We start from the raw sequence: 22,765 nt of genomic DNA, 5'->3' as shown, positions 1-22,765 counted from the left end.
CATGTTCACAGTGAATTTGTGCTGAACCAGGTGACAACACTGAAAGGACTCAAAATGAATCTGCTCACATTTCATATGACCAGGCTGCAGGAAGTAGAGATGCTGGTTTCTGATAGGCTGGATTGAAAATGTATAGCGCTCTTATCTCCACAACAAGTTCAGTTAGTGTGCATCATGGTGAAAAATGTATCAGCCTACTGGTAACGTGACCAATCATATCAAACAAATCAACAGTTATGTATGAGGACAATGAAGTGGTGTTTCTGATTGTCATTCTCCTGATCACTGATCACTGACTTGCTACATACTGTTGTTATTGTTTGATGTGTTGATTGGTTTCTCCTCTGCTCTAGTTTCTTATTACCACATATCATAGCATCTCCTCCCTTATGAATTTTGTGTATCTCAGTAATATGTGTCTGTTTGCAGCCCTGGTGGGTTTATCGTGTTCCTTGCTGAATCCATTACTGCTTCTTAGATGTACTGATGAGCACCCTGAGGAGCAGAACTGATTCTGCAAAACAAAAGTGTGTAGCTGTTTATTGTGATGCTGGTGCGACATGAGTGTCTCAAACAGAAACACAGAAACAAGCCTTAGCTCATTTTAAATCGCACAAATATCCATGTAATATGCAAAATAAATGGTTCATAGAAGTTTTAACATGTGCAAAACAGAGTCCGAACAGTGGAAAGAGACTAATCAATCCAAGATCAATCAAATGATCATGAAAAGCTAAGAAAGCACAAATTATAAAGCAAGAAAGACGCCATGCTAAATTACAGCCTGTTCTCTGGCTCTGGGGTTAAGGGCCACAGTTTTACCACACCTGGAGCAGTGTGTTGTTGTTTGTATAATTTTTCACCTATCAGGACTGAATTAACAGGGAAAAAAACAAAAACTTAGCCAAAGGAGAAGAGTTTTGGAAGATACATAGAGTGTCGTCTGAGTCATAAGAGTGTAAATCCTCTACAGAAATTTTCAATAAGACTACTTGAAACAAATCGAATCTGCTATCAGGGGACTGCTCAAAATAACGAGTTCATTAGGCTGAAAAAGAGTCCGACAAATTGCAAGCAGTACAGATGACATGACCTTTTCTGGGGAAGCTATTCAAAGAGGACAAATGAATACAGACAAGGTTTTAACAACATATTCACAGAACTGGTGTAATGTGGCTCTTTAACATACAACACTGTGGCTACCCCCTCATTCAGAGCCATAAATGTTTTCATGGAGGCCTGCATTGGTGACTGCTCTGTTCATGTTTGGTTGTCTTACACTGTACTTGCTGCTAAACCATTTTTTTGCGCTTGCAAACATAGATTAAATTCATACGTCATCTTGGATTAAACTTTCAAGATTTCCAATCCTACCTGAGAGTTTTCTCCACATTTTCTGTGCACTGAGCTTTTGTCGTGCATTCTAGACATTTAAAACATCAACCATCAGCATGAACACACATCACACTGGAACACGAGGTGTGAAACACTTTCCCTGACGTGGAGAAGCCAGCTGAACAAAGAGCTTCCTGTCAGTCAGCGTAATCCCCAACTCCACTGTCCACATGATATCGGTTAAATCACCACTTTACATAACCCATTGTTACACCTTATCTCTGTGTTGTGGACTGAAATGATTTCATTCACTCATTTACATGGTTTGTGTCATGCATCTTTGTTTTGTTTCTAAGACGTTTTTCCTCTAATAACCTAAGAAACCTCTTTCTTTAAAATTTAGGCCCCTCACTTCTCAGCAACACAGACAGAACTAATTGAACAGAAAGTCACTTTTATGAGGCCTCTGTACAACAACTGTATGACCCTGTTTAACTGATGAACCAAAAACGATGCATTCTGTACTTATTTCTAGCCCTTACATTTATAAAAGGCTGCAAAAACAGCTAAAGCAACCTATGGACTTGGGAACGTGGAAACCTATGGAAAAGTGTGACTGTAAAATAATAACAAAGCAATCTACAATCTATAGGTCGATGCGACCTATAATTTTATACCTGAAAGTCATATTCTGTAATAGGGAGATTTGAAGAAAACTCCTTGAACCTATGTTAATTTGTGACACGTCAAATGTCATCACCTTTCAACCTTGTCTTTTTTCAAATTAGAGAATAATTCAGTTAAAAAAAAAGGTATTTTTAGACTTATCAGCACATAACTTCTTCATCTTCATTAGACAGGCAACTCACTGTGTCATTGATGTCACTTATCTTGCTGCTTTCTGATGTCACTGGGTGCTACATAGCTCTTAGGTAGTGACACTCAGTGCATCAAATTTGGATTATCCATCCTGTTCTACACAAGATCAGGCCTCACACTGCTGACTGTCTTGTGCTTCAGAGGGAAGCTGGTATCTACCCACATCACGTCTGGGTTCACTTACAGCACATTCATTAAAATGAATCCGGCACAGCAGGCTTGTCTATAATAACCACATCATCCAGTGATGGATCTGCATGTTGGTTTTTCAACATCTGGAAAATGGTTTGATGCTCCACATTGCTTATGATGCAAGAGTTCTCTTTATCTTGTTCTGTGTTTTCAAATGTTCAACGTGCAACACCAAATGCTGCATATCCAGAGCATCTTAAGACACGATGTAAAATCAATCTGTCTAAATTTTAGATGAAGCAGTGGCCAACAAAATATCCACTTCTATGATGTATGATAAGATAGCTTTGGTAGTTCACGGCCCTGCTAAAGTGTCCTTGAGAAAAATGCAAAATTCCTAATGCTGCGCCGGAGCTGATCCTGAGTTCTGACTCTGAACAACACATTTTTTAGTTCTGAATTGTTTGGCTTTGTTTTAAATGATTAAGCTTTTTGATCCTGTCAGGCATGACTGTGCAGGCATCACGAAGGACTGGTGTGTTCTGACTGTCACAATGCTGCCATGACTAATGATGCAGCAAATTCAATAAATTCTTCATGCATGCATGTACGTTGTGTATAAAATTGTCCTTTTTTTGAGACATTCATTTAATTTAGAGATACACTGGGACAAAAATAACGAAATAGCCTGATAATGAATTGATGCTGTCACTGTGGTTTATTTACAAGGTGTTAGGTGAGACTGTCATCAGACACACTGTGCACACATGAGGGATGTGCTGATAAAAATAATAAAATGATTAGACAAAGGAATCTTGATTAAAGCACAGCAGATTTCTGAAGTAGCTCACTGGTCGGCGACCCCCTACAGAAATCCCATATATGCAGAGACCATATGGCTTCAAATGAAGGGACATGCACTGCTTTACTGTCCAGCTGACTCATTTTTGATCCACGAGACCACAGTATTTTTTTAACAGAGCTCCAGGCTGTTGTCATGTCATATGTCTTCCTCCGGTGACTTCCCTCTGGTGACTGAGCAGCTCTGCCCAAATTCATGAGCTGCTGCTCTGACTGATCTCTTCTCGCAGCCATGGATCTCTGTGGTCTTCCGGCCTCCTGCCTGGCTGACCCCTTCAGTCAGAGTCTAATTGCTTTCACGTTTCTTCTTCTACAGATCTTAATTTTCTGTCTTCCCTGCATCTTCACTCTTGTGTTTGCCAGGACTTCCCGTCTTCCCGTGTAGTGGACAAAAAGACAGCTTTTTTTAAATGTTACTCGCCACCCTATGGGGTGAACAGTACTCCACTACTGACCCAACCATCCACAATACCTTTAAAACTCCTTAAAAACAACCGAATCCATGGAATTTATTAACTTAAATACACAAATTACCCAAGACACTAAATCAAGACTACAAGGTCAGAGCACATCGGCTACACAACAGCTCTCCACATTATGTAGCAATGGAGATTGATTTTGAGAAATGTTAAAATACAATAGATGCAAGGAGGACTGTTCTTCTTTAAATAAGACCACCTGCAGATACTATTAAGATATTCTTTATTTCAATGAAAATATTTCAGATTAAGTATAAAATTGATGTTTGAGCTATCATAAAATGGATAAGATAGGATTCTTTAACAAAAACCAAGAGGTTGAGCCGTGTTTGAAATGAAGTGCTCCACCAGGATGAGCAGGCATTTTGGGCTTGGAGGCGACATGGATAAAGTGACACCTGATTGGCTAATTCTTCTCTAAAAGCATGAAGAAACTCATGATTCATAGGATGAATCAACCAGCAGATTTAGATGTTTGTCACCAGGGATCAGTGAATCTGGATTTCATTTCAATGCAGTTTTGTTTCCACACTGTTGCCACAAGATGGCGACCCTGCCTTTGTCACCACATAAACAACTCCCATATACTCCTTATTAAGATTTATATAGTTTCATTTAAAACAGAAATAACTTTGTTCAAATATTTTATTCTATTTATTTATTGTTTACATGTCTTTTTTAGTCTGTGTGCATTTCTTTTATTTTGAATAATGTCTTTCTATATAGGACACTATTGTCTATTGTAACTCATAAATAATATCCCCTTTATCATTAAGCAGTTATTATTAGCAGTTATTATAAATCACAGCATCAGTTCTGTCCTGAATTTATATATATATATTTTTTATGTTATTATTTTCTCCAAAAGGTGCATTTAAATGAGTCATGAGTACAAGAGCTGCTCCCAGATTTAAAAAAGTGGATACTGTACATACTCGGCTTCTCCGCCAGCAAGAACTAGGCAAAGTGAATATGAACAGTAGCCATATGATAGTTATAGTAAAAAATAATAAAATCACAAGTATTAAAACAGCAAATACAAAAACTGACCTGGTTAAAAGGGTCAGTTATTCAGTTATCTTATAGCTTCAATTTCAGTGACTATAAAGAGAGATGTTGGACAAATTAATACCTTTATCCAACTGTAGCCCAACATGACTTGCTAAAGGGTTGATATTCCATCATTTCTTTAAATGTACAATACACAACCATTCACTTGAGTACTGTATAAGTACACTTTTGAGGTTTAAGTTAAATAAAGATTTCAGTGTGAAAAATGATCTGCACACCACACAAAATAATGCTTATGTTACTTTTCTTAGTCACCTTACTAGGAAAAAAACCTGAACCACTAAACATCCGACTTCTGTCTCACTCCATGTATTTAATATCACGACTGATCTGTATCCAAATCTATTTCTGTACTAAGTGACTCCACATGCTCAAACATTGTCTGTCAGCACTTATGATTTGCATTAGTTTATTTGGATGTCAGACTTGTAGCTTGCCCTCAATAAATTAAAGTTTACTAAACACTTTACCAACAGTGTATTCTTCTCTGTGATTGACACGACACCTAAAACTTTCAAAGTGATCCTGGTAGAATAAACTCCACCTCCTGCTCCTTCAATCTTCTGAAAGTGGTACATGCAAGCAGTCTTGCAAAAACAATCAATATTATTAATATTTCCGTGTGGCAGCTGGGACACTTCTCTCTCTGTAGTTTCTACAGTTTCACATTTATAGTAGAACTAGTGTGAGAATATGGGATTGTCATCAGACCTTACTCCTTCAGATCCCGCTGAATCACACCCATTCACCCACGACACAGTAGGGAGTTATCATATCCTCACTGTGGATTGCTTGCGGATGACACAGCACAGACCTGGTAGGAAAGGTCCCTCACTGACTAAAATAGTGTGAATCACTCCTGGCAGAAGAATCAGTGCTAATGCAATTCTCTTTCATTTCCTTTCATAAGCACAAATTAGATCAGCGTCTCGGAGATGTAAAAGCTAATGTGTTCGGGCTGGTGGTGATTTCCCCTGAACTCAACCTCAGCTCCAGCTAACTACTACATTACTCACACCACTTCCACTTCCCATTACGCCTTGTGTCATGTGCACATGAATGATCCGACTCCAGGAGATGACTTCATGTGTGGGTGCGAGTGACTATGAATGCTCCTTTCAGACATTTTAATTGTTCTAAGATTTACTTTGGTACAACCTATGACACATATTCACTGGTCACGGCAATATAATGCCACATCTAATTCTTCAGCACTTGAGGTTTGAGATGATGGCTTTAGTAAGTGTTTGACTTTATTTCACTTAGGGGGATTGTAGCTTTTACCATTCTGTCATTTCCACCAGTAAATGCCTTTATTCTTTGTTTTTTTGGGCACAAATGACTTTGTTCTGTACTTTAAAGTCCAACTGATATGTCCAGATTACCCTGCTAAGGGCTCCAGTGCAAAAATAAGCTTCTTGGCACCTTATAACCCCCTACTGCTCTCGCTTTTCTATGGCAGGATACTACCTGTCCTGACTTTGCTAAGTGGTAATGTGATTGAATACAAAACAAATTACAAATGTGCAATAAGAAAGCACAAAACTGGAATAGGGAGGATTTTAAAACTGAATTTGAACATGTGGAACCATCTTAAGAACCTTAATATTGTACTTCGGTGGTGCACATTCCCAAACACATTCAAATTACATTACTAGAAACCAGTTGATATTAGGTCTTGAGCTTTCCAGATCCCCAGAGCAGTTGCTCGACTGCTCATCCGGCCTTGGGTATGATGATAATATGAGGCAAATTGTAGTTATCATTATTCTTTAATTAAGACTCTCTAATCTTAGATGTGAAATTAAGCTATTCCTAGTTGTGTGGCTCATGCCCCGTGGTTTCACTCACTTCATGGGCAGAGCCTCTGCTGGCCTTCTTACCTGGATGACATCAGTGAGGCTGTAGTGTCCCTGGCCGGGACACCATCAGCATCACTTCACCTCTCCACGTTTCCAAGTAGCTGCCAGCGGACAGCCCCGGTCCCCTCTGCCCGTTCATTGGTGACGCGGAACGCCCATCAACAGGAGCCAGCTCCTGGGCATTCCCTATCCGTGTGCTCCGTCGGAAGTGGCCGCCTTTTCCTTTTCCTCCATTGGACTGAGCCGCCGTCAGTCGGGTTCACTCACGTTGAACATCGTCCGCCTCTCCGGCTCTCTGTCGGCTGAGACCGCCGTCATATTGGCTGCTAGAGGCAGCAGTGACCACGGCAGAGGAGAAGACCCCCACCATGACGAAGAACGGGCTTCCGCGGCACTTAAAGAATAATTTAACTTTTTAAATATTTTTTATTAGTATTTAACTAATTATTGCTTAAATATTCGGGATGATACCGTCAAGTATCCGCGTACCTTTAGTGCTTTCATCCGACACCGTGGTCCGCAAAGAGGATATATGCCTGACTTCTCTTAATAGCCATTTTTTGCAGACAAAGAGAGCAGTTGAATAGGGCTTTCAGGAGGCACAAGGGTAAGATATGATTTCCAGAAACAAACCATTACTTGCCAAGCATGTCATATTTGTCTACGCAGCATCTTTAAACATCACTGTACCACTTGGCTTATTTGTATAATTTTTTGTGTCGATTTTTCAAGAGCTAACCCGCTAACCCCGCTAGCTGGCTGGTTAGCCAAAGCTAACTAAAACGCTAGAAACCCCCATTCCAGGGAATGCTAACGGTTAGCATATTTGACAGCTCGTAAGCCTGAAGTGTAAGTTAGCCATCCGCTGTCAACTAAAATAAAGGCGTTTCTTATTTAGTTCCGAAACATGTTATACATCGGACTCAAGCCATTCAGCCAGCTTGGCAATGTGGGCTTAGCTAACGTTATCTTCGCGGCTGCAGCCACATTTAGCGGTGTGCTGGGGCTGGCTGTGGATGGTTAACGTGTTAGCAAGTCAGCTAACCTGGCTGGGACCGGGGAGAAGTGGGGCCTCCAGTAGCCTAAAGGCCTTCCAACCATTTCTATAGACTAGCTATTCCAACGGTATAGCCGGATTATTGTGTTTCTTGTATAGACATACCTCTTCGGTCTGTCCGCTAGAGTAACGGGACCGTCCTGTCCATGTTAATCTCTGTGACGAAATCACATTCAAACGAAGGCAGCTTTTATATTGTAGGAATAACTTAAGGTAGTTAACATGAACTCTAAACTGTGTTTGTCTTGAAATGCAAGTTATGGTATTTTTCCACATAATTTGACTTAACTAATGTGAATTATTTATTTTTGATCAGTCTAACTTGAATGTTTTCTTTATAAATTATTGAGTGAAAACTACTAACAAAGGTACACTAGGGCAAACTAAGCATTTTACATTCACTATGTTGGTTTGTTCAACAATACAATATTGCATTTCAGGAATATGCTTGACTGTACATGTTCTTTCTCTATTTGAAAGGTCTATTTTTAGGAAGAAAAAAAAATACCGTCTGAATCTGTTTTGTAGAGAAAAAAGCATGAAGAGCTTGCCATATCAACATTTTTATAAAAAGTCTTAATATTTGTTGAGAGTTAAATGATATGAAGAATCAGTGTGTTTTATCAGTCATTTGCAGACCCTGTATGGCTATCTGCCATGCCACATATCTTTAAGAATGCGAGACGCTGCAGATATCTCATTAACTCTGGTCTGGTCTGAGCAGAGAAGGCGCCCTCCCTTAATCTTGTCTTCTCTCCAGCCCTCTTAGATCAGTGTGATCCCAGGAGAATGGGTGTGTTGGGCTGCCGGAGAGCAGAAGTAGCCTAGTTCTGTTTCAGGGAGACTTTAAATGGTCGTGGACTGGATTGCACTATTGGTGTGGCCATTGTTATCAGTGGCGACTCGTGGAGAATTCTATAGGACGACTATATCAGATAATCACTCTTGAATTAGTTGAGCGGAGTTAATTCTAGGCAGAAATCTGCAATATGAGATGCCTTATCATTGTATGTCCAGCTGTAGACGTACAATGCGTTGTCTTCATTGTAAAATTGTATAAATGATTAGAGCTAGAGTTTAACATGAATGTTGCAACTTAGATATGCCACCACAAGTAAGTAAGTAAGTAGTTGCAAGCTCTTATTTAGTGCATTGCTGCAAATTGTCTGATATGGGAGTTTGACTTCATACAGTGGTTTGTGTCACCACCCTTACATTAATTAAATGCACTGACCTGAATGTTAGTGATTTTTGTTGTTGTTTGTTCAGACATATCCAGTATTATTAATGTTGTCTCTTTGGGATAGCTCCAACAGTTTCTTTGATGTCTCATAAGAATGGATCATGCAAATGAGGACACAGAGCAGATTATCTTAATATCAGAGTTGCACATAAGAGCTTTCAGCTCTCAGTGGTAATTCCTTCACATTCATAGTAATTCATACCATTTTCATGGTACAGCTCCCAGCATTTGGTCTCCTTGCTTGTCAGGTGAATCTTCTCAACCTTTGACATTTACTATTGTTAAATTGTGGCGACAGTCATATGGTTAAATTATAGGGGTGTTCTAATCATACTAATTACCAAAATTTGGACATCCTGTCCCCTTTTAGCCATGTCTCTTGGTCACCGGAACTTTTAATTGTTTGTATTTTTTAAGTGATTAGCAAGCTGAGGGATAAAACACACCAACCCGGATGGAAACTCTAGCCTCTCAAGATGTAACTGATAAAACATTAGCCTCACAGTTCCAGTTTATCTTGGAGGTTAAACAGCAGGGTGTGAACATGCAGTTGTAGTTTGTGGATCAGTGTTTTCTTGCTGACAGTGCAATAACAGAATCAAGACAGATCTGGCAAATTTAGGCTGTGTCTGGTAAGAGTTTGTGCTTAAACAAAAGGTTTGGTGAATGAGAGGCAGTTGTTTGCATGTGTTTACTTCTCAAGTCAGGTTGCCTGGACAAATACTTAAAGTATGTTTTGAGTCACACTGCTTCTTTGGTAAAATCTTTGATTGCCTGTCTAAGTTAGTTTGAATCTTGAAATTGTCAAGATGTGTTAGTATGTTACTGAGCCAACGTACTGAAATCATGAACAGCTTAAGTAACAATTTAGTTGAAATGTAACGTGGAATTGTAAATAGAGATGTACTGCTCCCACTTTCTGTATCCTGATTGTGATACCTGATGCCCAGTCTGTCTGATACTAGTACTAGTCTATTTAAATTTCTTTCTCAGATTATTGTTAGATCTGTTGTTACCTTGTGTAACATGAGGCATATCACCTCTTAACTAAAAGTAGAGACATTATACATCATTGTCTTTAGTTTATGCAGATTTTAGTTTATGTTGTTCGAGATGGTTTATAAAATTGTGTTGTTACAAATTTATGAAAACAGTGACTAAGAAACAATATTTATTGCAGCCCTGTCAGGCCTGGCTAATAAGTGATCCATTTATAGAAGGTCTGTATCAGAGTCAATATATATCTGGTGTAGCATATTGGGGTATCACAAATTATAGGAACCTTTTCTAAATAAATTTGAATCATCAACTGGTCATTTGGCTGCAGTAAGAAGTTTTGGATCAAATCATTAAAATAATTTACAACTTGAAGGACTTTGGTAGAAATTTTATTTTATAGTTAAGCATAGGACTACAATAAAAAATTATTCTCATTATTTATTAATCTGTCAGCTATTTTCTTAATTAATCATTTGGCACAAAAGCAAAGTCATCAATTTTTTTATGACTACAGCCCAGAACCTGAAAATATGCAGTGTACTATAATGTAAAACCAAGAAGTGCTGAAAATTCTCAGATTTGAAAACCTTGAACTGTCCAGTGTTTTGCATTTTTGCTTGAAAATGACTTTTAAAGAAAACAATCCATTATTAGAATGGTTGGCAATGAATATATCTTTTGATTGGATGATTCATTAGTCAGTTAATTGTTGCAGCATAAGGGAAGCATTAGCTTAATAAAGATATACTCAGTTGGCACAACATTATATTTGCATACATGGGACAGTTGAAGTTCCACACTGTGTGGATACCTGCCATAATGTGAGGAGTTATAATCAGAGCTTGTGCTGTGGGCACAGTGCCAGTGGTTTCACATACAACAGGAATGGCACAATGAAAAAAGTTTCTTACCTTGGTGACATGTTGCAAATTTGAGTTCACCCAAACTAGAGTCAGCTCTTCTTATCTGCAGCAGTTTGTCTAACCAGTTCATAGTGACTGCTGTTAGTATTGCTCAATATCCCCTGAAAAATGATGGATCGATGCACATTTTTTTGGATCAATTAGGGCTCACAGTGTACAATGATTCACATTTCACTAAATATATATACATTCTTACATATATACAAACAGAAGGAAGTGTGTTTGGAGATTCAGACACTTCATTTAACTTTTTCCCATTAATAACGACATTTGAAGGCTATGGTCCTCAGTGCAACATTGATCAGTTGAAAATAATCATATGATAAAGACAGCATGTTGCGTAAGGATGTGCACAAGCTGAAAGAGCAATGTTGGGCACTGTGATTCAAGTAGGAACTTTGTGTTTTGGTCGAAGAAAATTGACCATGTCATTATTTGAACGAAGGCTTCAATAAGAAAAACATACATTTTGTATTTTACAAGCTTTTAATGATCAATTAATAATTTGGCTAACTATCAGTTAATGTCTTTGCCAGTTTTATTACTAAGGATCTGCAACAGCATACACAGCATCAGAAAATAAGCATTAGCAACAACAATACTAACACTTAAATTCATGTAAATCAGAGACAAATGTAAGTAAATCCACCTGGCATTTTATATGGCCAAAATCAGATGCATAATAATTATAATTTTGTAATCAAATCTAGTATCAAAGTAACTCCTGGCCACCGCCTTGTGTGTGTGTGTGTGTGTGTGTGTGTGTGTGTGTGTGTGTGTGTGTGTGTGTGTGTGTGTGTGTGTGTGTGTGTGTGTGTGTGTTGCAGTGATGACATAGGCTTCATTGTTTGTGACAGAAGTTTTAAACACAGCTTTGAAACAAAGCAGGTTTAGTGATTGTAACTTTAACCCAACATATTTTTAAGTATGATTAAATAAGTATAATTGAATTGCAGCATACAGATGTTAGTACAATCAAATCCATCAGCAAACTGATTCTTAACATTCATGCATTTGCTGAATTGGCATTTGGTGCGGAAAAGCATGTGGGTGCTTTGCTTTGGATGTTGTTTGTTAGAAAATATGTCTAGTTTATCTTTCCAGTTCCATCTGAAGCCAGCGGTAATCAGATTGGAAGTGTATAGCCAGTTGTGGATTTAGATGCTGGCACTGTTGGTTAAGAGAATAAGAGGAAGACGTCCAACACACTAGACAATGCATTTTCTCAGGCTTATTGTGTGAATGCACATTTATTACAGAATAAGAGATGAATCACAGCGTGTTAGTCATGTCAAATTTGGAAGTTTAACTGATTATGTGAATAAGACATTATTTTTTCATAGCAACAAATTTATTGTAGGTGTATGCATCACAAAGATCTTCAAGTGAAGAGACTGTCATCTTTTGTGAGTCAGTATGTGGGATGACCATGGCCAGGTCTGGAGAGACGTCATGAGTTTGTTAGTGATGGCCTTAGAACTGCCCTCAGCAAATCAACTTAATCTGTCATGTGCTGATAACCGGTCTGGTTTCCTGTGCATCACAGAGTCCTTGTCTCTCACAGCTGACTGTGCAAATCCATAATGTGTTTATCAATATTTGGAGGCAAAGTCTGCATGATGGTTGACAGGATGCCAGGTAGTTGAATATCTGCTTTTAGCCCAGAAGCATATTGAGTTAGCTTATCAAAAAAAGGAAAAGAAGTGGGAGGAAGTGAGGTAGACGAGCCACAGAGGGGCTGATGTTCTTTGTTGAGTTCCTGTATATTAATGAATAACACATGCCATGAATGCTGACAGGATTAGGGATTTAAATCTCAATGAGAACTCTTATAATTGTAGTACATATTCTTACATATGATGCACTGCTCATGAATAATGTTGAATAATGCTATCAGTTACTGTACACTCATGTTTTCTTCAGAATTTATTCAGAATGGTATAAAATTTGTTCATATCTTTTTAAAAAAACGGTGTAGTAATATAATTCTAGGAACAAAACACTGAAACCTTAGTGTTTCAGAATTTTTTTTATATTGGCAAGGCTGTTTACTACAGTGATATGGATTTACTGGCAACAACAAAATGTGTATCTTAAGAAATCCATGACGTGGGGCGCCTCGGTGGCTCACCTGGTAGAGCGCATACCATTAAGGCTTAGTCCTACCCGCAGCGGCCCTGGGTTCGAATCCGACCCGCGGCCCTTTGCTGCATGTCATTCCCTCTCTCTCCCTGACTTTCCTGTCACTCTCTCACTGACCTATCCAATAAAGGCATTAAAAAGGCCAAAAAAAAAACTTTAAAAAAAAAGAACTCCATGACGTCTAGAAAAACTGTCAGAAACAGGGAAGGGAATGCTGCATTATGGGATCCTTCGAGGTTTCGTGTTTCGCAGGCCATGCACCTGTGGTGACTTTGCTCACTGTAAAATTCAAGCACAATTTGGTGCCACTACTTCCAAATCCCTGTCAAATTCTAGGAAAGTGATAAATCAATGACATATGTAAGTGTGTATGTGCATGTACGTTTGCCCCGTCTGCTGCTGTTACAGGGAAAGTTTTTGGTCAGGTCTAGACTGGCTCTGTAATACAGTACATACCAGCAGATCAGCTGTGAGCAGATCCTAGGTTCATTTATAGCTGTGGCCTTGTGTCCCTGCACGTCTGCCTGGCAACTCCTAACTCTGCTGTTCCAACTACTCAAGCTCACCCACCTCTCAGACACTTTGGCCCCGTTATACTCACACCATGTCTAATTACTAGATACACAGTAGTCTGGGGAATTTAAATGTAGGACATTCTTTATATAGCTTGTACCTCAGTATTAAATGTAGGCGCCATTGCTGTAGCAAGATTTCTCCACCTGTGACTTAATCAGTTTTGTCTCCTCTTACCTCCAGGTCCCAGGGGCTCCTATTGATGAAGAAGGCGGGCAACATGTGGAGCAACCTGAAGAGCAAATGCCAGACACTCTTTCACAACAACAGTTCAGGACCCAGTGAAAGCAGGGTTGAGGCAGATGCCGTCCACTGTGTGGTGGATCTTGGCCAAGGGGGCAGCTCAGGTGATGCACATGCATCAGGAGCCTCCAGTCCAACAAGGAGCCTCCTACCAGTGCCAATGGTAACATCAGGACGCCGTCATCACAACTGTGTGTCGGACATCCCTCAGATAGTAGAGATCACTATTGACAAGGATACTGAGGATGTGCGGGGGGGATCAGGGGGTGTTCCCCTGGCCCGCAGAGACTCCTATTCCCGTCATGCTCCATGGGGGGGCAAGAAAAAACATTCATGTTCCACCAAAACCCAGAGCTCTCTGGAGGCAGATAGGCGGTCTGGGCGTTTAAGGGGGAGTGGGAACCGTAGGGACAGGCGTTACGCCGTCAGCTCCATCCAGGAGATGAGCGACTCTGTATCTGGAGGACGCAGTCTGAATGCTCGGTCTTTGCGCCAGCGGCTAAGTGATACAGTAGGACTGTGCTTACCCCTGCCCACTCGTAGACGCTCCCGTTCAACTAAGAACCCTGTCACCTCCAAACGTAAGATTCACCTAACAGAGCTCATGCTGGAGACCTGCCCCTTCCCACCAGGCTCAGACCTTGCTCACAAGTGGCACTTGATCAAGCAACACACAGCACCGGTCAGCCCGCATTCCTCCACTGCCCTGCTTGATGCCTTTGACCCAGCCCACCCCTCACCTGAGGATGAAGAGGAACGTCTACGTGAGAGGCGCAGACTTAGCATCGAGGAAGGTGTGGACCCACCACCTAATGCACAGATCCACACCCTGGAGGCCTCAGTGCCAGGCTCCTCTCTCTACAAACTGGGACCAAAGATGGCTCCTGGCATGGGAGAGGCCTCTGGGGATGGCCGGGCCTCAGGGACTGGCACCTCTGTGAGTGCTGGATCATCAGGGGCCTGTGGGCAGGTGTTGGGGGCTTCAGCGTCAGCCCAGGACTGTGATTCTGAGGAGGATTCGACCACCCTCTGTCTGCAGGCCAGGAGGCCCAAGCAGAGGCACGCCTCTGGGGATGGTCACTTGAGCCGGCAGCAGCCTGGACCGTGGAAGGTTCACACCCAGATAGACTACATCCACTGCTTGGTGCCAGACCTATTGCAGATCACTGCTCTGCCCTGTTACTGGGGTGTGATGGACCGCTACGAGGCTGAGGCACTGCTGGATGGACGGCCAGAGGGCACCTTCCTACTGCGTGACTCAGCCCAGGAGGACTACCTCTTCTCCGTTAGCTTCCGCCGTTACAACCGCTCACTGCACGCCCGCATCGAGCAGTGGAACCACAACTTCAGCTTTGACGCCCATGACCCTTGTGTTTTTCACTCTTCCACCGTCACAGGACTGCTGGAGCACTACAAGGACCCCAGCGCCTGCATGTTTTTTGAACCGCTGCTTACAGCACCTCTCCATCGAACCTTTCCCTTTGGCCTGCAGCACTTGGCGCGAGCTGCCATCTGCCGCTGGACCACATACGATGGCATAGGCTCTTTGCCGCTGCCCCCTGCCCTGCAGGACTTCCTCAAGGAGTATCACTATAAACAGAAAGTACGAGTTCGCTGGCTGGAGAGGGAACCGCCACTCAAGGTCAAATAGGGCGGGCTTCTCCATTGCCTGTACACACACTGCAGCAGGATCACAGAACTTGAGAAATTCCTCATCAGCCAATTAGAGGCTATGCTGATATGGCTCTCTTTTTGGTGGGGGATGGAATTTAAATATAACAAGCTATACAAGATTCATTCTAATCTTTGTTTTAGTTATTACTTACATCACAAAAAATACATATGGTTATATTCAGTATAATGCTGTCTGGCAAGCACATGTTTTTGTGTTGAACAGGTTGTTTTGACAGGGAGGGAAAGCACAAATATCACTGCTTTGTGTCTTTTCTCTCCTGTTTTGTGCTAAATGTCTGCCTGATCCCACAACATCACCCTGCCTGTAGACCTGCCTGCATGCCAACCCTGTTCATCCCAAATTGCTATTTAGGCCCACATGGCTACGTTGTACAGTTCACTTTGTGCTTTCTCTATTTTTTAAATTTCCTTAGCTTGTCAAAGCACCTAGTGGAGACACCTTCCCAAGAGGGTTTTAAGGTGTGTGTGGGTTGAGAGGGCATCTGGAGGTGCTATTGGTATATTGCAGTCAGAGCTTGTCCCATGGATAGAGCTACATAAGGCACATTCTTTGCCATCTCTTTGCACGCATGAGTATCACCTGAGCCAGAGACAGGGACAAATTCTGAGAGGGTCCATAGAGTTCAGGCCAGCACATCAGGGAAATTAAGTGCTTTCTAAGGATAATACAGTAGTCCTTAAAAGCACTAGTTCCTCCTTAAGCAGTAATGGTGAACGTTAAATAATAAATCAGTCTACTGTGTCCTATTTAGTGAGCGGTCTAAATTTGTCAACTATTTTCCCCACTGTGCAGAATTACTTTTGAAACAGGAGCGACAGACTATACGGAATTTTTCTGACGATTCTTGCCATTGTTACAGATGTATAAGCAGTCTTTCACTTTCTCACCAGCCACAGGCACCTAAGCTCTCTGCACACTAATGTGCACATATGCATCCAGTTCATTTCTTCCTGTATGAAATTTAACTCAAGGGTAACATTTGAGCAGTCTGGTGTCTATGGAGTCATGCTCTGGCTTTATAGTGTTTAGTTTTACACCTCCTCCTTTCAGTTTGCACCTTTTGGTGACATCTGGCTATACAGACAGCTTGGACCCTGTGTATCCAGGTTGCTTATTTTTCTCACATCTTCACCAGACACTTGTAATATAAGTGCAGCTAGCTGTGCACTTTGTTTATTGTAAGGAATGCTAACAGGTGCTTTCTGAAGACTTGAGGGTGCGTGTGACAAGTGCTGGGTGAAGACAATCCATAAAAATTCAAAATACCAGTATCCCTTTAAACATGACAGTGAGCTGATTTGCTTGCACAAATGGGATTTGACTAGTAATGGGCTTTTTCATGGGAGACCTCATGCAGTAAAAGATCATAAATGGGCAGAACAGATGTCATATAAGAATCTGCTGTGAGGATAGTGAACTACAACTCCCACGATTAGATTGCAGTACCCTTTCCTGCCTGAATTTATATTTCTTTTATTAATCCATGTTAAAATGTGTGGAGCTGTTTTAATGACGAGCACTGTGTCACCAACAGGAAAGAGGTCATGTTGCCTTTTCTTGGGAGTTAATGTCTCACACTTAACAGCTTTACCCCAAGAAATCCCCTCATTGCCTGGTCGCATTTATAGTCATAGCATTGAGTGCGGGCAACACTCGATTCTCGAGAGGTTGGCATATACTTGAGAGCTTCAGTTATGTAATCTGAGTGATTTCAGTTGTGTGGGACAAAAACACTGCTGGCTATCCAGTCATTTCTGTTGTGTTCTCAGTGTGAAGAGAAAACAAGTATAACCTATGTGCCTTTTTAGAAAACCGTTTGTCTTGTTCCATAATCAATTGCTTTGTAGTTAAAGGATACTATCAAATGAGACTGAAGAGCATAACAATGAAGAGGTGCATGAGCTTAAAGCTCAACAAAAGAAAATTTAGTGGTGCTTTAATGGTTAAGATAAGACAGATTATTGAAGTAAGTTTTACATTGGTTACATCAGTTCTCACTCACTAATGCATGTATTAGTCTCCCGTCATATTATGGTTTGTGTGGTAGTATTAGGTCGGTAGAGGGTCCAAAGCCAGCCCTACTGTAGCGTATTTCAGCTCAAGATACCCATGTTTGTCCAGCCCTCACATGTGTACGTTCTTGGCTGCAACTTGACAAATCCTAATGAGAGGGCAGGAAGGTTAACTCGTTACTGTGAGCATTTTGATTAGAATAATCCAGCAATTGGCCATCAGCAAAAGCATTAGCTCAAAATCTAAGTTACTAGTAAATACACATTACCTTTTAAAACACATATGCACATGACTGTGGGAGAATGAGTTGGGTGCAAACAAACAGAGGTTCCCTTAAGGCGTTGAGAGAATGTTTTTATAAAATAAATATAGTATGTAGATGAAAAGCCTGCAGGTAATGTGTAAAACCGAAATACTGAAGCTGAGACACAAATGAGCTCATGATCACTGGAAGGGTTTATCTGTAAATTGTTGTCAAACTAGTTCATTTTTTAGTCTGTGTGTATGTGCTCATGTGTCTGTCAGCCCGCACATATGTTGAAGGTCATTTTTGTCCTCATCAGTTAGGACGAATCATGAACAAATGTCAGTGCGTTTTCTCGCCCATTAAAATCTGAGACTGTGACCAAAGCTCTTGCACACTGCCGTGTGTGTTAACGACTGGGCTGATGCTTATTGCACTGCTCAGTGGTGTTAAAATTTAAGCTAAATTATCGGCTTTACAAACAAGTGAAAACTAGTTCCATACAGGGGTATGGAGACTTAGGCTGCTCATCTTCAACATATTCACGTGGGAGGACCTGGCCATATGAAGCTTGCATCTCCATCCTGAAACTCAACAGTCGTCCTATTTTCACATATTTAGCAGGCAGGCAGCAAGACATTTTTATGAAGGTAGTAAAAAATGTGTAGGTATAAGGCATTGGTTAAAGGATTAATATTTCTCATATTTTACAAACCAGTTTGTACTTTCTATACTTGGTTTTAAATTGATCAGTGTTTATCAAATATTTCCTCACGTTAAAGTCCAGAGCATTTTCCACTGCCCGGCATTTTGTGGTCAGGAAGCATGAATACCACGTTAATCATCTTGAAGTGTTACAGTGGCAGGAGTGACCGTGAGGAGGAGGGAGATAAGGCTGACATTTTAGTTGCTCGCATGTACACTTTTATGTTTCACAATATTTAGCATCAACATTGTCAAATAGAAGAAATACATACAGCTGCTTCAGAAAGTATTCATACCCCTTTATTGTGTTGTAGATTTGATTTTATAAATGGCTAAATTTTTCCATCAGTCTGTACTCAGTCATCCATAATGACAAAGTGAAAACGTGATTTTACAATTTTTTCAAATTGATAAAAAATCTAAAACTGAAATCTCTTAATTTACCAAAGCATTCAGACCTTTTAATTTAGGACTCTGTAGAAGCCCCTGTGGCAGCAGTTACAGCTTCCAGGGCAGTGGGCAGTTTATCCCATTCTTCTGACAGATCCTCTCAAGCTCCGTCCAATTGGATGGGAAGTGTCTGTGAACAAAGAGTTACATTTTTGTCTCATCAGACCAGATAGTCAGGCTCTCAGTGTCCTTTAAATGGTGTTTGACAAACTCTCTCAAAGTCTTTAAAACTGTCTCAGACTGTGGTCTATGGTGTTGCTTTGCCATAAAGGCCTGACTAATGGAGGGCTGCTGAGATGGTCGTCCTTCAGGCAGGTTCTCCACATCTGCAGAGGCTTCATGAAGCTCTGGTGGAGGGACTGTTTTTTGGTCACCTCTCAGACCAGGGATCTACTTGCCTGGTGACTCTGGTCTGTTAATTCCGAACTTCTTCTTTCAAAATTGTTGAGGCCACTGTACTTTAGAAATGGTTTTATATTCTTGTCCTTATCTTTGCCTCACAACAATTTAAAATAAACTCTACAGCACAAAGTGTAGGGGTCTGTAGCCACTGTATCTATTTGAAAACCCACACACACTGCTCACTGCCACCTGCCGATCATGCTGCTGCTTAGCAATAGCATATAACGCCTTACCGTACTCCACCCAACTTGTGGGCACTAATCGCAGGCTAATTTTACCATGTGGGGATATAAATTTACTGGGTACTATAAGGGCCACTTTGTGTTGCCTTATGGCTGCTGTATGACTGAGGGAGTTTTTTTTGTTTTTTTTTGTTATTATACCCAACTGCTCTCCTCTCCCTCCCTCTCTCTCTCTCTCGATGTAGAGGGGACTTTGGTTTAGAGTGAACTTAAGGCCTGTTTGTCCTGCCCTCTGCTCTTTCTCCCACCCTGTCAGGGCGATGTTAGGAGAGATGGAGCTGGCTCACTGAACGTGCTACAACGTGCTCACAGAGAGGGCGAGGGATTTGTTGAAGTAAATAGCACTTTAATTGTGTATTTGTGTTCTGCAGTGCAGTCTCCAAGTATAAGGACAGCAACATGTTTCTTTACTCCATCGTATTTAAAATGACAGTTGGGCTTAGTGACAACTTTGAGGTTGAACTTAGGGATATATATCCATACTGGGTGAACATGGTAGGAATTATACTTTTTCATACAAATTAATTTCACAGTTAGACAAATTTAACACACGTAAATCTTCACATTTGAATTTCATTGAACGTCTTTTGCACTGCCAAAGTCTCTGGCACATACATGTGCAGACACTCTGTCTGTGGTGTTGTGCGAGGCCTGCAGCTGCATTCGTGTACATCCTCACTTGTTTTAGGAGCTTGTCTGGTTATCAGCAAGTGAAACGTCCTCGGTTGGACTGAGGTCAGGACTCGGACCGGATAAGGATCATTGTCCACCTTCTTGGACCTGAAATTGCATATAAAAAAGCCAGTGTTCCCTCTTTGTCCCCCCAATGTGGATTTGAACTCTCTCAAATGTAAGTAAAAAAACTGGGAGTTAGCACTTTAACCTGATAGTCATTGTTTCATTACCAGTATGCTGCACTACAGAGTCAAAACAACCGAAAATGTCCCACTGTCCCAATACTTATGGACTGCACTGTATGTGTATTAGCTCAAGATGGAGAGACTTGTGTGAGTGTTAGGAAGAAGCTGGTGGTCCTGAAAATATTTCACTTATATTCAGGTGTTGTACGCTGTGTCGATGGAGTTGTATTCTCCACCATGCTGCAGACTCTGTGCATGCGTGTGTGTTGTGTGGTAGTATATTAGTGTATGGACAGAGCCACACAAGAGGGTTCCAGTGGAGGGGAAGCAGAGTCGACTGTGAGGGGTGATGACAGTGACTCCAGTGAACAAGGCCTCTCTGCCCCATCCCAGCCGCCCCCACCCCTTATTCTCAGGCAGGCCCGTTGCAAGGAGAGTCCCAGGACCCTCTCAACCCAGTTTTCCCCATGGGAAATATCTGATGTTAAGCGTAGCACATGTTTGCCATATAACCTGTAGGTTTAGGAGAAGGAAAAAAAAAACATTGTATGTATGATGAATGATGGAGTTGTGTATTAGGAGCCTGATGAAAATACATTTTATTCTTCTGTGGTGCATTAACTGTCTGGGACACACACACATTTGCAGACACCATGACACTTCCTCTAACACCTACACTACCCCAGGTATTGACACACACCACACCACCCCCTCCCACCAACCCCACCCTAAGCCAGGGATGTGTAAAGATGGACCACATTTAGCCAGCACCACCTTTGTGTGTGACTCCCCCCAAAAAGGGAAAACAAAGAAAGGTGTTTATGTGTATATTCTATGTTCTTAAAAAAAAAAAAAACAAAATGCCATGAATTGAACTATTTTGACCTTATATTGTCATTAGTATGACACTATTTAGCTGCACTATGAGAGCCTCGCTTGTGGCAAGAAACCACTGGGTCTGGTCTGGATGAGAGACGGGCTGGTTATGTCGCTAGTTGTCCCTTTTTACAGCAACAACAGCAACACCCCAGGATGTAAGACTCCCACCCCCACCTCGGTACAACTCATGGTTTCAGCTGTTGAGAGGACAAACAAAAAAAAAAAAAAGATATTTTAAACATTTTTTTTCCTTGTTCCCATATATATTTTAGAAAGCTGGGTTAAGTGCTATATACAAACAGAAAAAGATGTATGAAAGAATTATTATTTTTCATTATTACTTCTCCCTAATATGCAATGGAGTGTAGTGTAACAATGGTTGCAATCCTCTGTCACTTTAATGCTGTATGTGCACATTGGTTGCTGTGTGGATGTGGGTGCCGAGGCAACAGGACTTGACAATGATGGGAACTAATGGTCGTCACTCTGCAGCGCTGCCGTGTTCCCAGACTGCCTTATTCGTTCTGACCAATCACAAGAGCCCCTCAAATCCGGGGCTGCAGCCGCTGCCACAGGCTGACCAAGCTGTAGTCAGACGAATATCGCTGTTCCATTTTCTTCTGCTTTTCCTCGCTTTTTTCATTTTCTTTTTCTTTTTTTTTTTTCCCCGTTTCTTCTGCTGTCAGGTAGGATTTGGAGCGTGTAAATGGCATAATCATGTTCACATCTCACTGTCTGTTCTGTGTATCTGCTTCACCATTCAAAGAGAAAAAAAAACAGTTGTTTTCCAGTATAACCCGTTCATTTTTAAGAGCCGTATGATGCGACACTTGTAGCTGTCACTCTTGGTGCTTGGCTTATGCTTCATTGTCTTAATATTCCAAATAAAACTGTTAAGTGTAATCCACACTGGCCCATGATATAATATGGTGTATGTTTGTTTTCTTTGTCATGCTGCAAAACACTTCTGGTGGTGTCTGATTTGGTCAGAGGTCACGGTAACATCTGGGTGTTTGATTCAGGTAATGTTCTTATTCTTAACTCTACCTCCAACCAGTATATATAAGTTGCTCACCTAATGTGTTGATGACAACACACTTCAATTTTAATTTCACTGACTCGTGGCTTCAGGTCAAATCTGTCCTTAACGCTGTTACCTTCAGTATGACATTTTTACCTGAGCAGCATAGTAAAACTGACTTCAGAAAAAAAAAAATGTCCATAAATGATTCACTGAAAGCATCCAAAAATGTATTCATTAGTCATTTTTAACTGTGCAGTGTATTTACAGTCGTAACCTCTGACCCTTGTAGCTCATGAGGGTAGAGTGTGTGCAGGGTTTAATGATGTGGCTCTGGTAACATTTGAATCTTGTTAGTCTTATTGTCAGTTGTCTTATCAGTTTTCATCAGTTGTCCTTCAGCAGAACTAATGAAGCGACTAATATAAGACAAGAAGATGCCATAGTGACGACA

General features: G+C 41.0%; 1 protein-coding gene across 1 annotated transcript; it reads left to right on the top strand.

The window, feature by feature from the left end:
- Positions 1 to 6,462: 6,462 nt before the first annotated feature.
- socs5b (suppressor of cytokine signaling 5b) lies at positions 6,463 to 22,193 on the top strand. The gene is made up of 2 exons (XM_071481263.1): positions 6,463 to 7,226; positions 13,740 to 22,193. The coding sequence occupies exon 2, from the start codon at positions 13,759 to 13,761 to the stop codon at positions 15,448 to 15,450; it is 1,692 nt and encodes a 563-aa protein (XP_071337364.1). The 5' UTR covers positions 6,463 to 7,226; positions 13,740 to 13,758; the 3' UTR covers positions 15,451 to 22,193.
- Positions 22,194 to 22,765: the final 572 nt, after the last annotated feature.

Source organism: Trachinotus anak, unplaced genomic scaffold (assembly GCF_046630095.1).
Source record: "Trachinotus anak isolate AG129_WGS33_773 ecotype Australia unplaced genomic scaffold, CSIRO_AGI_Tana_v1 ptg000007l, whole genome shotgun sequence".
Classification (NCBI taxonomy): domain Eukaryota; kingdom Metazoa; phylum Chordata; class Actinopteri; order Carangiformes; family Carangidae; genus Trachinotus; species Trachinotus anak.
Note: the sequence above shows the minus strand (reverse complement) of the source record. Positions and strands in the feature narration are given on the sequence as shown.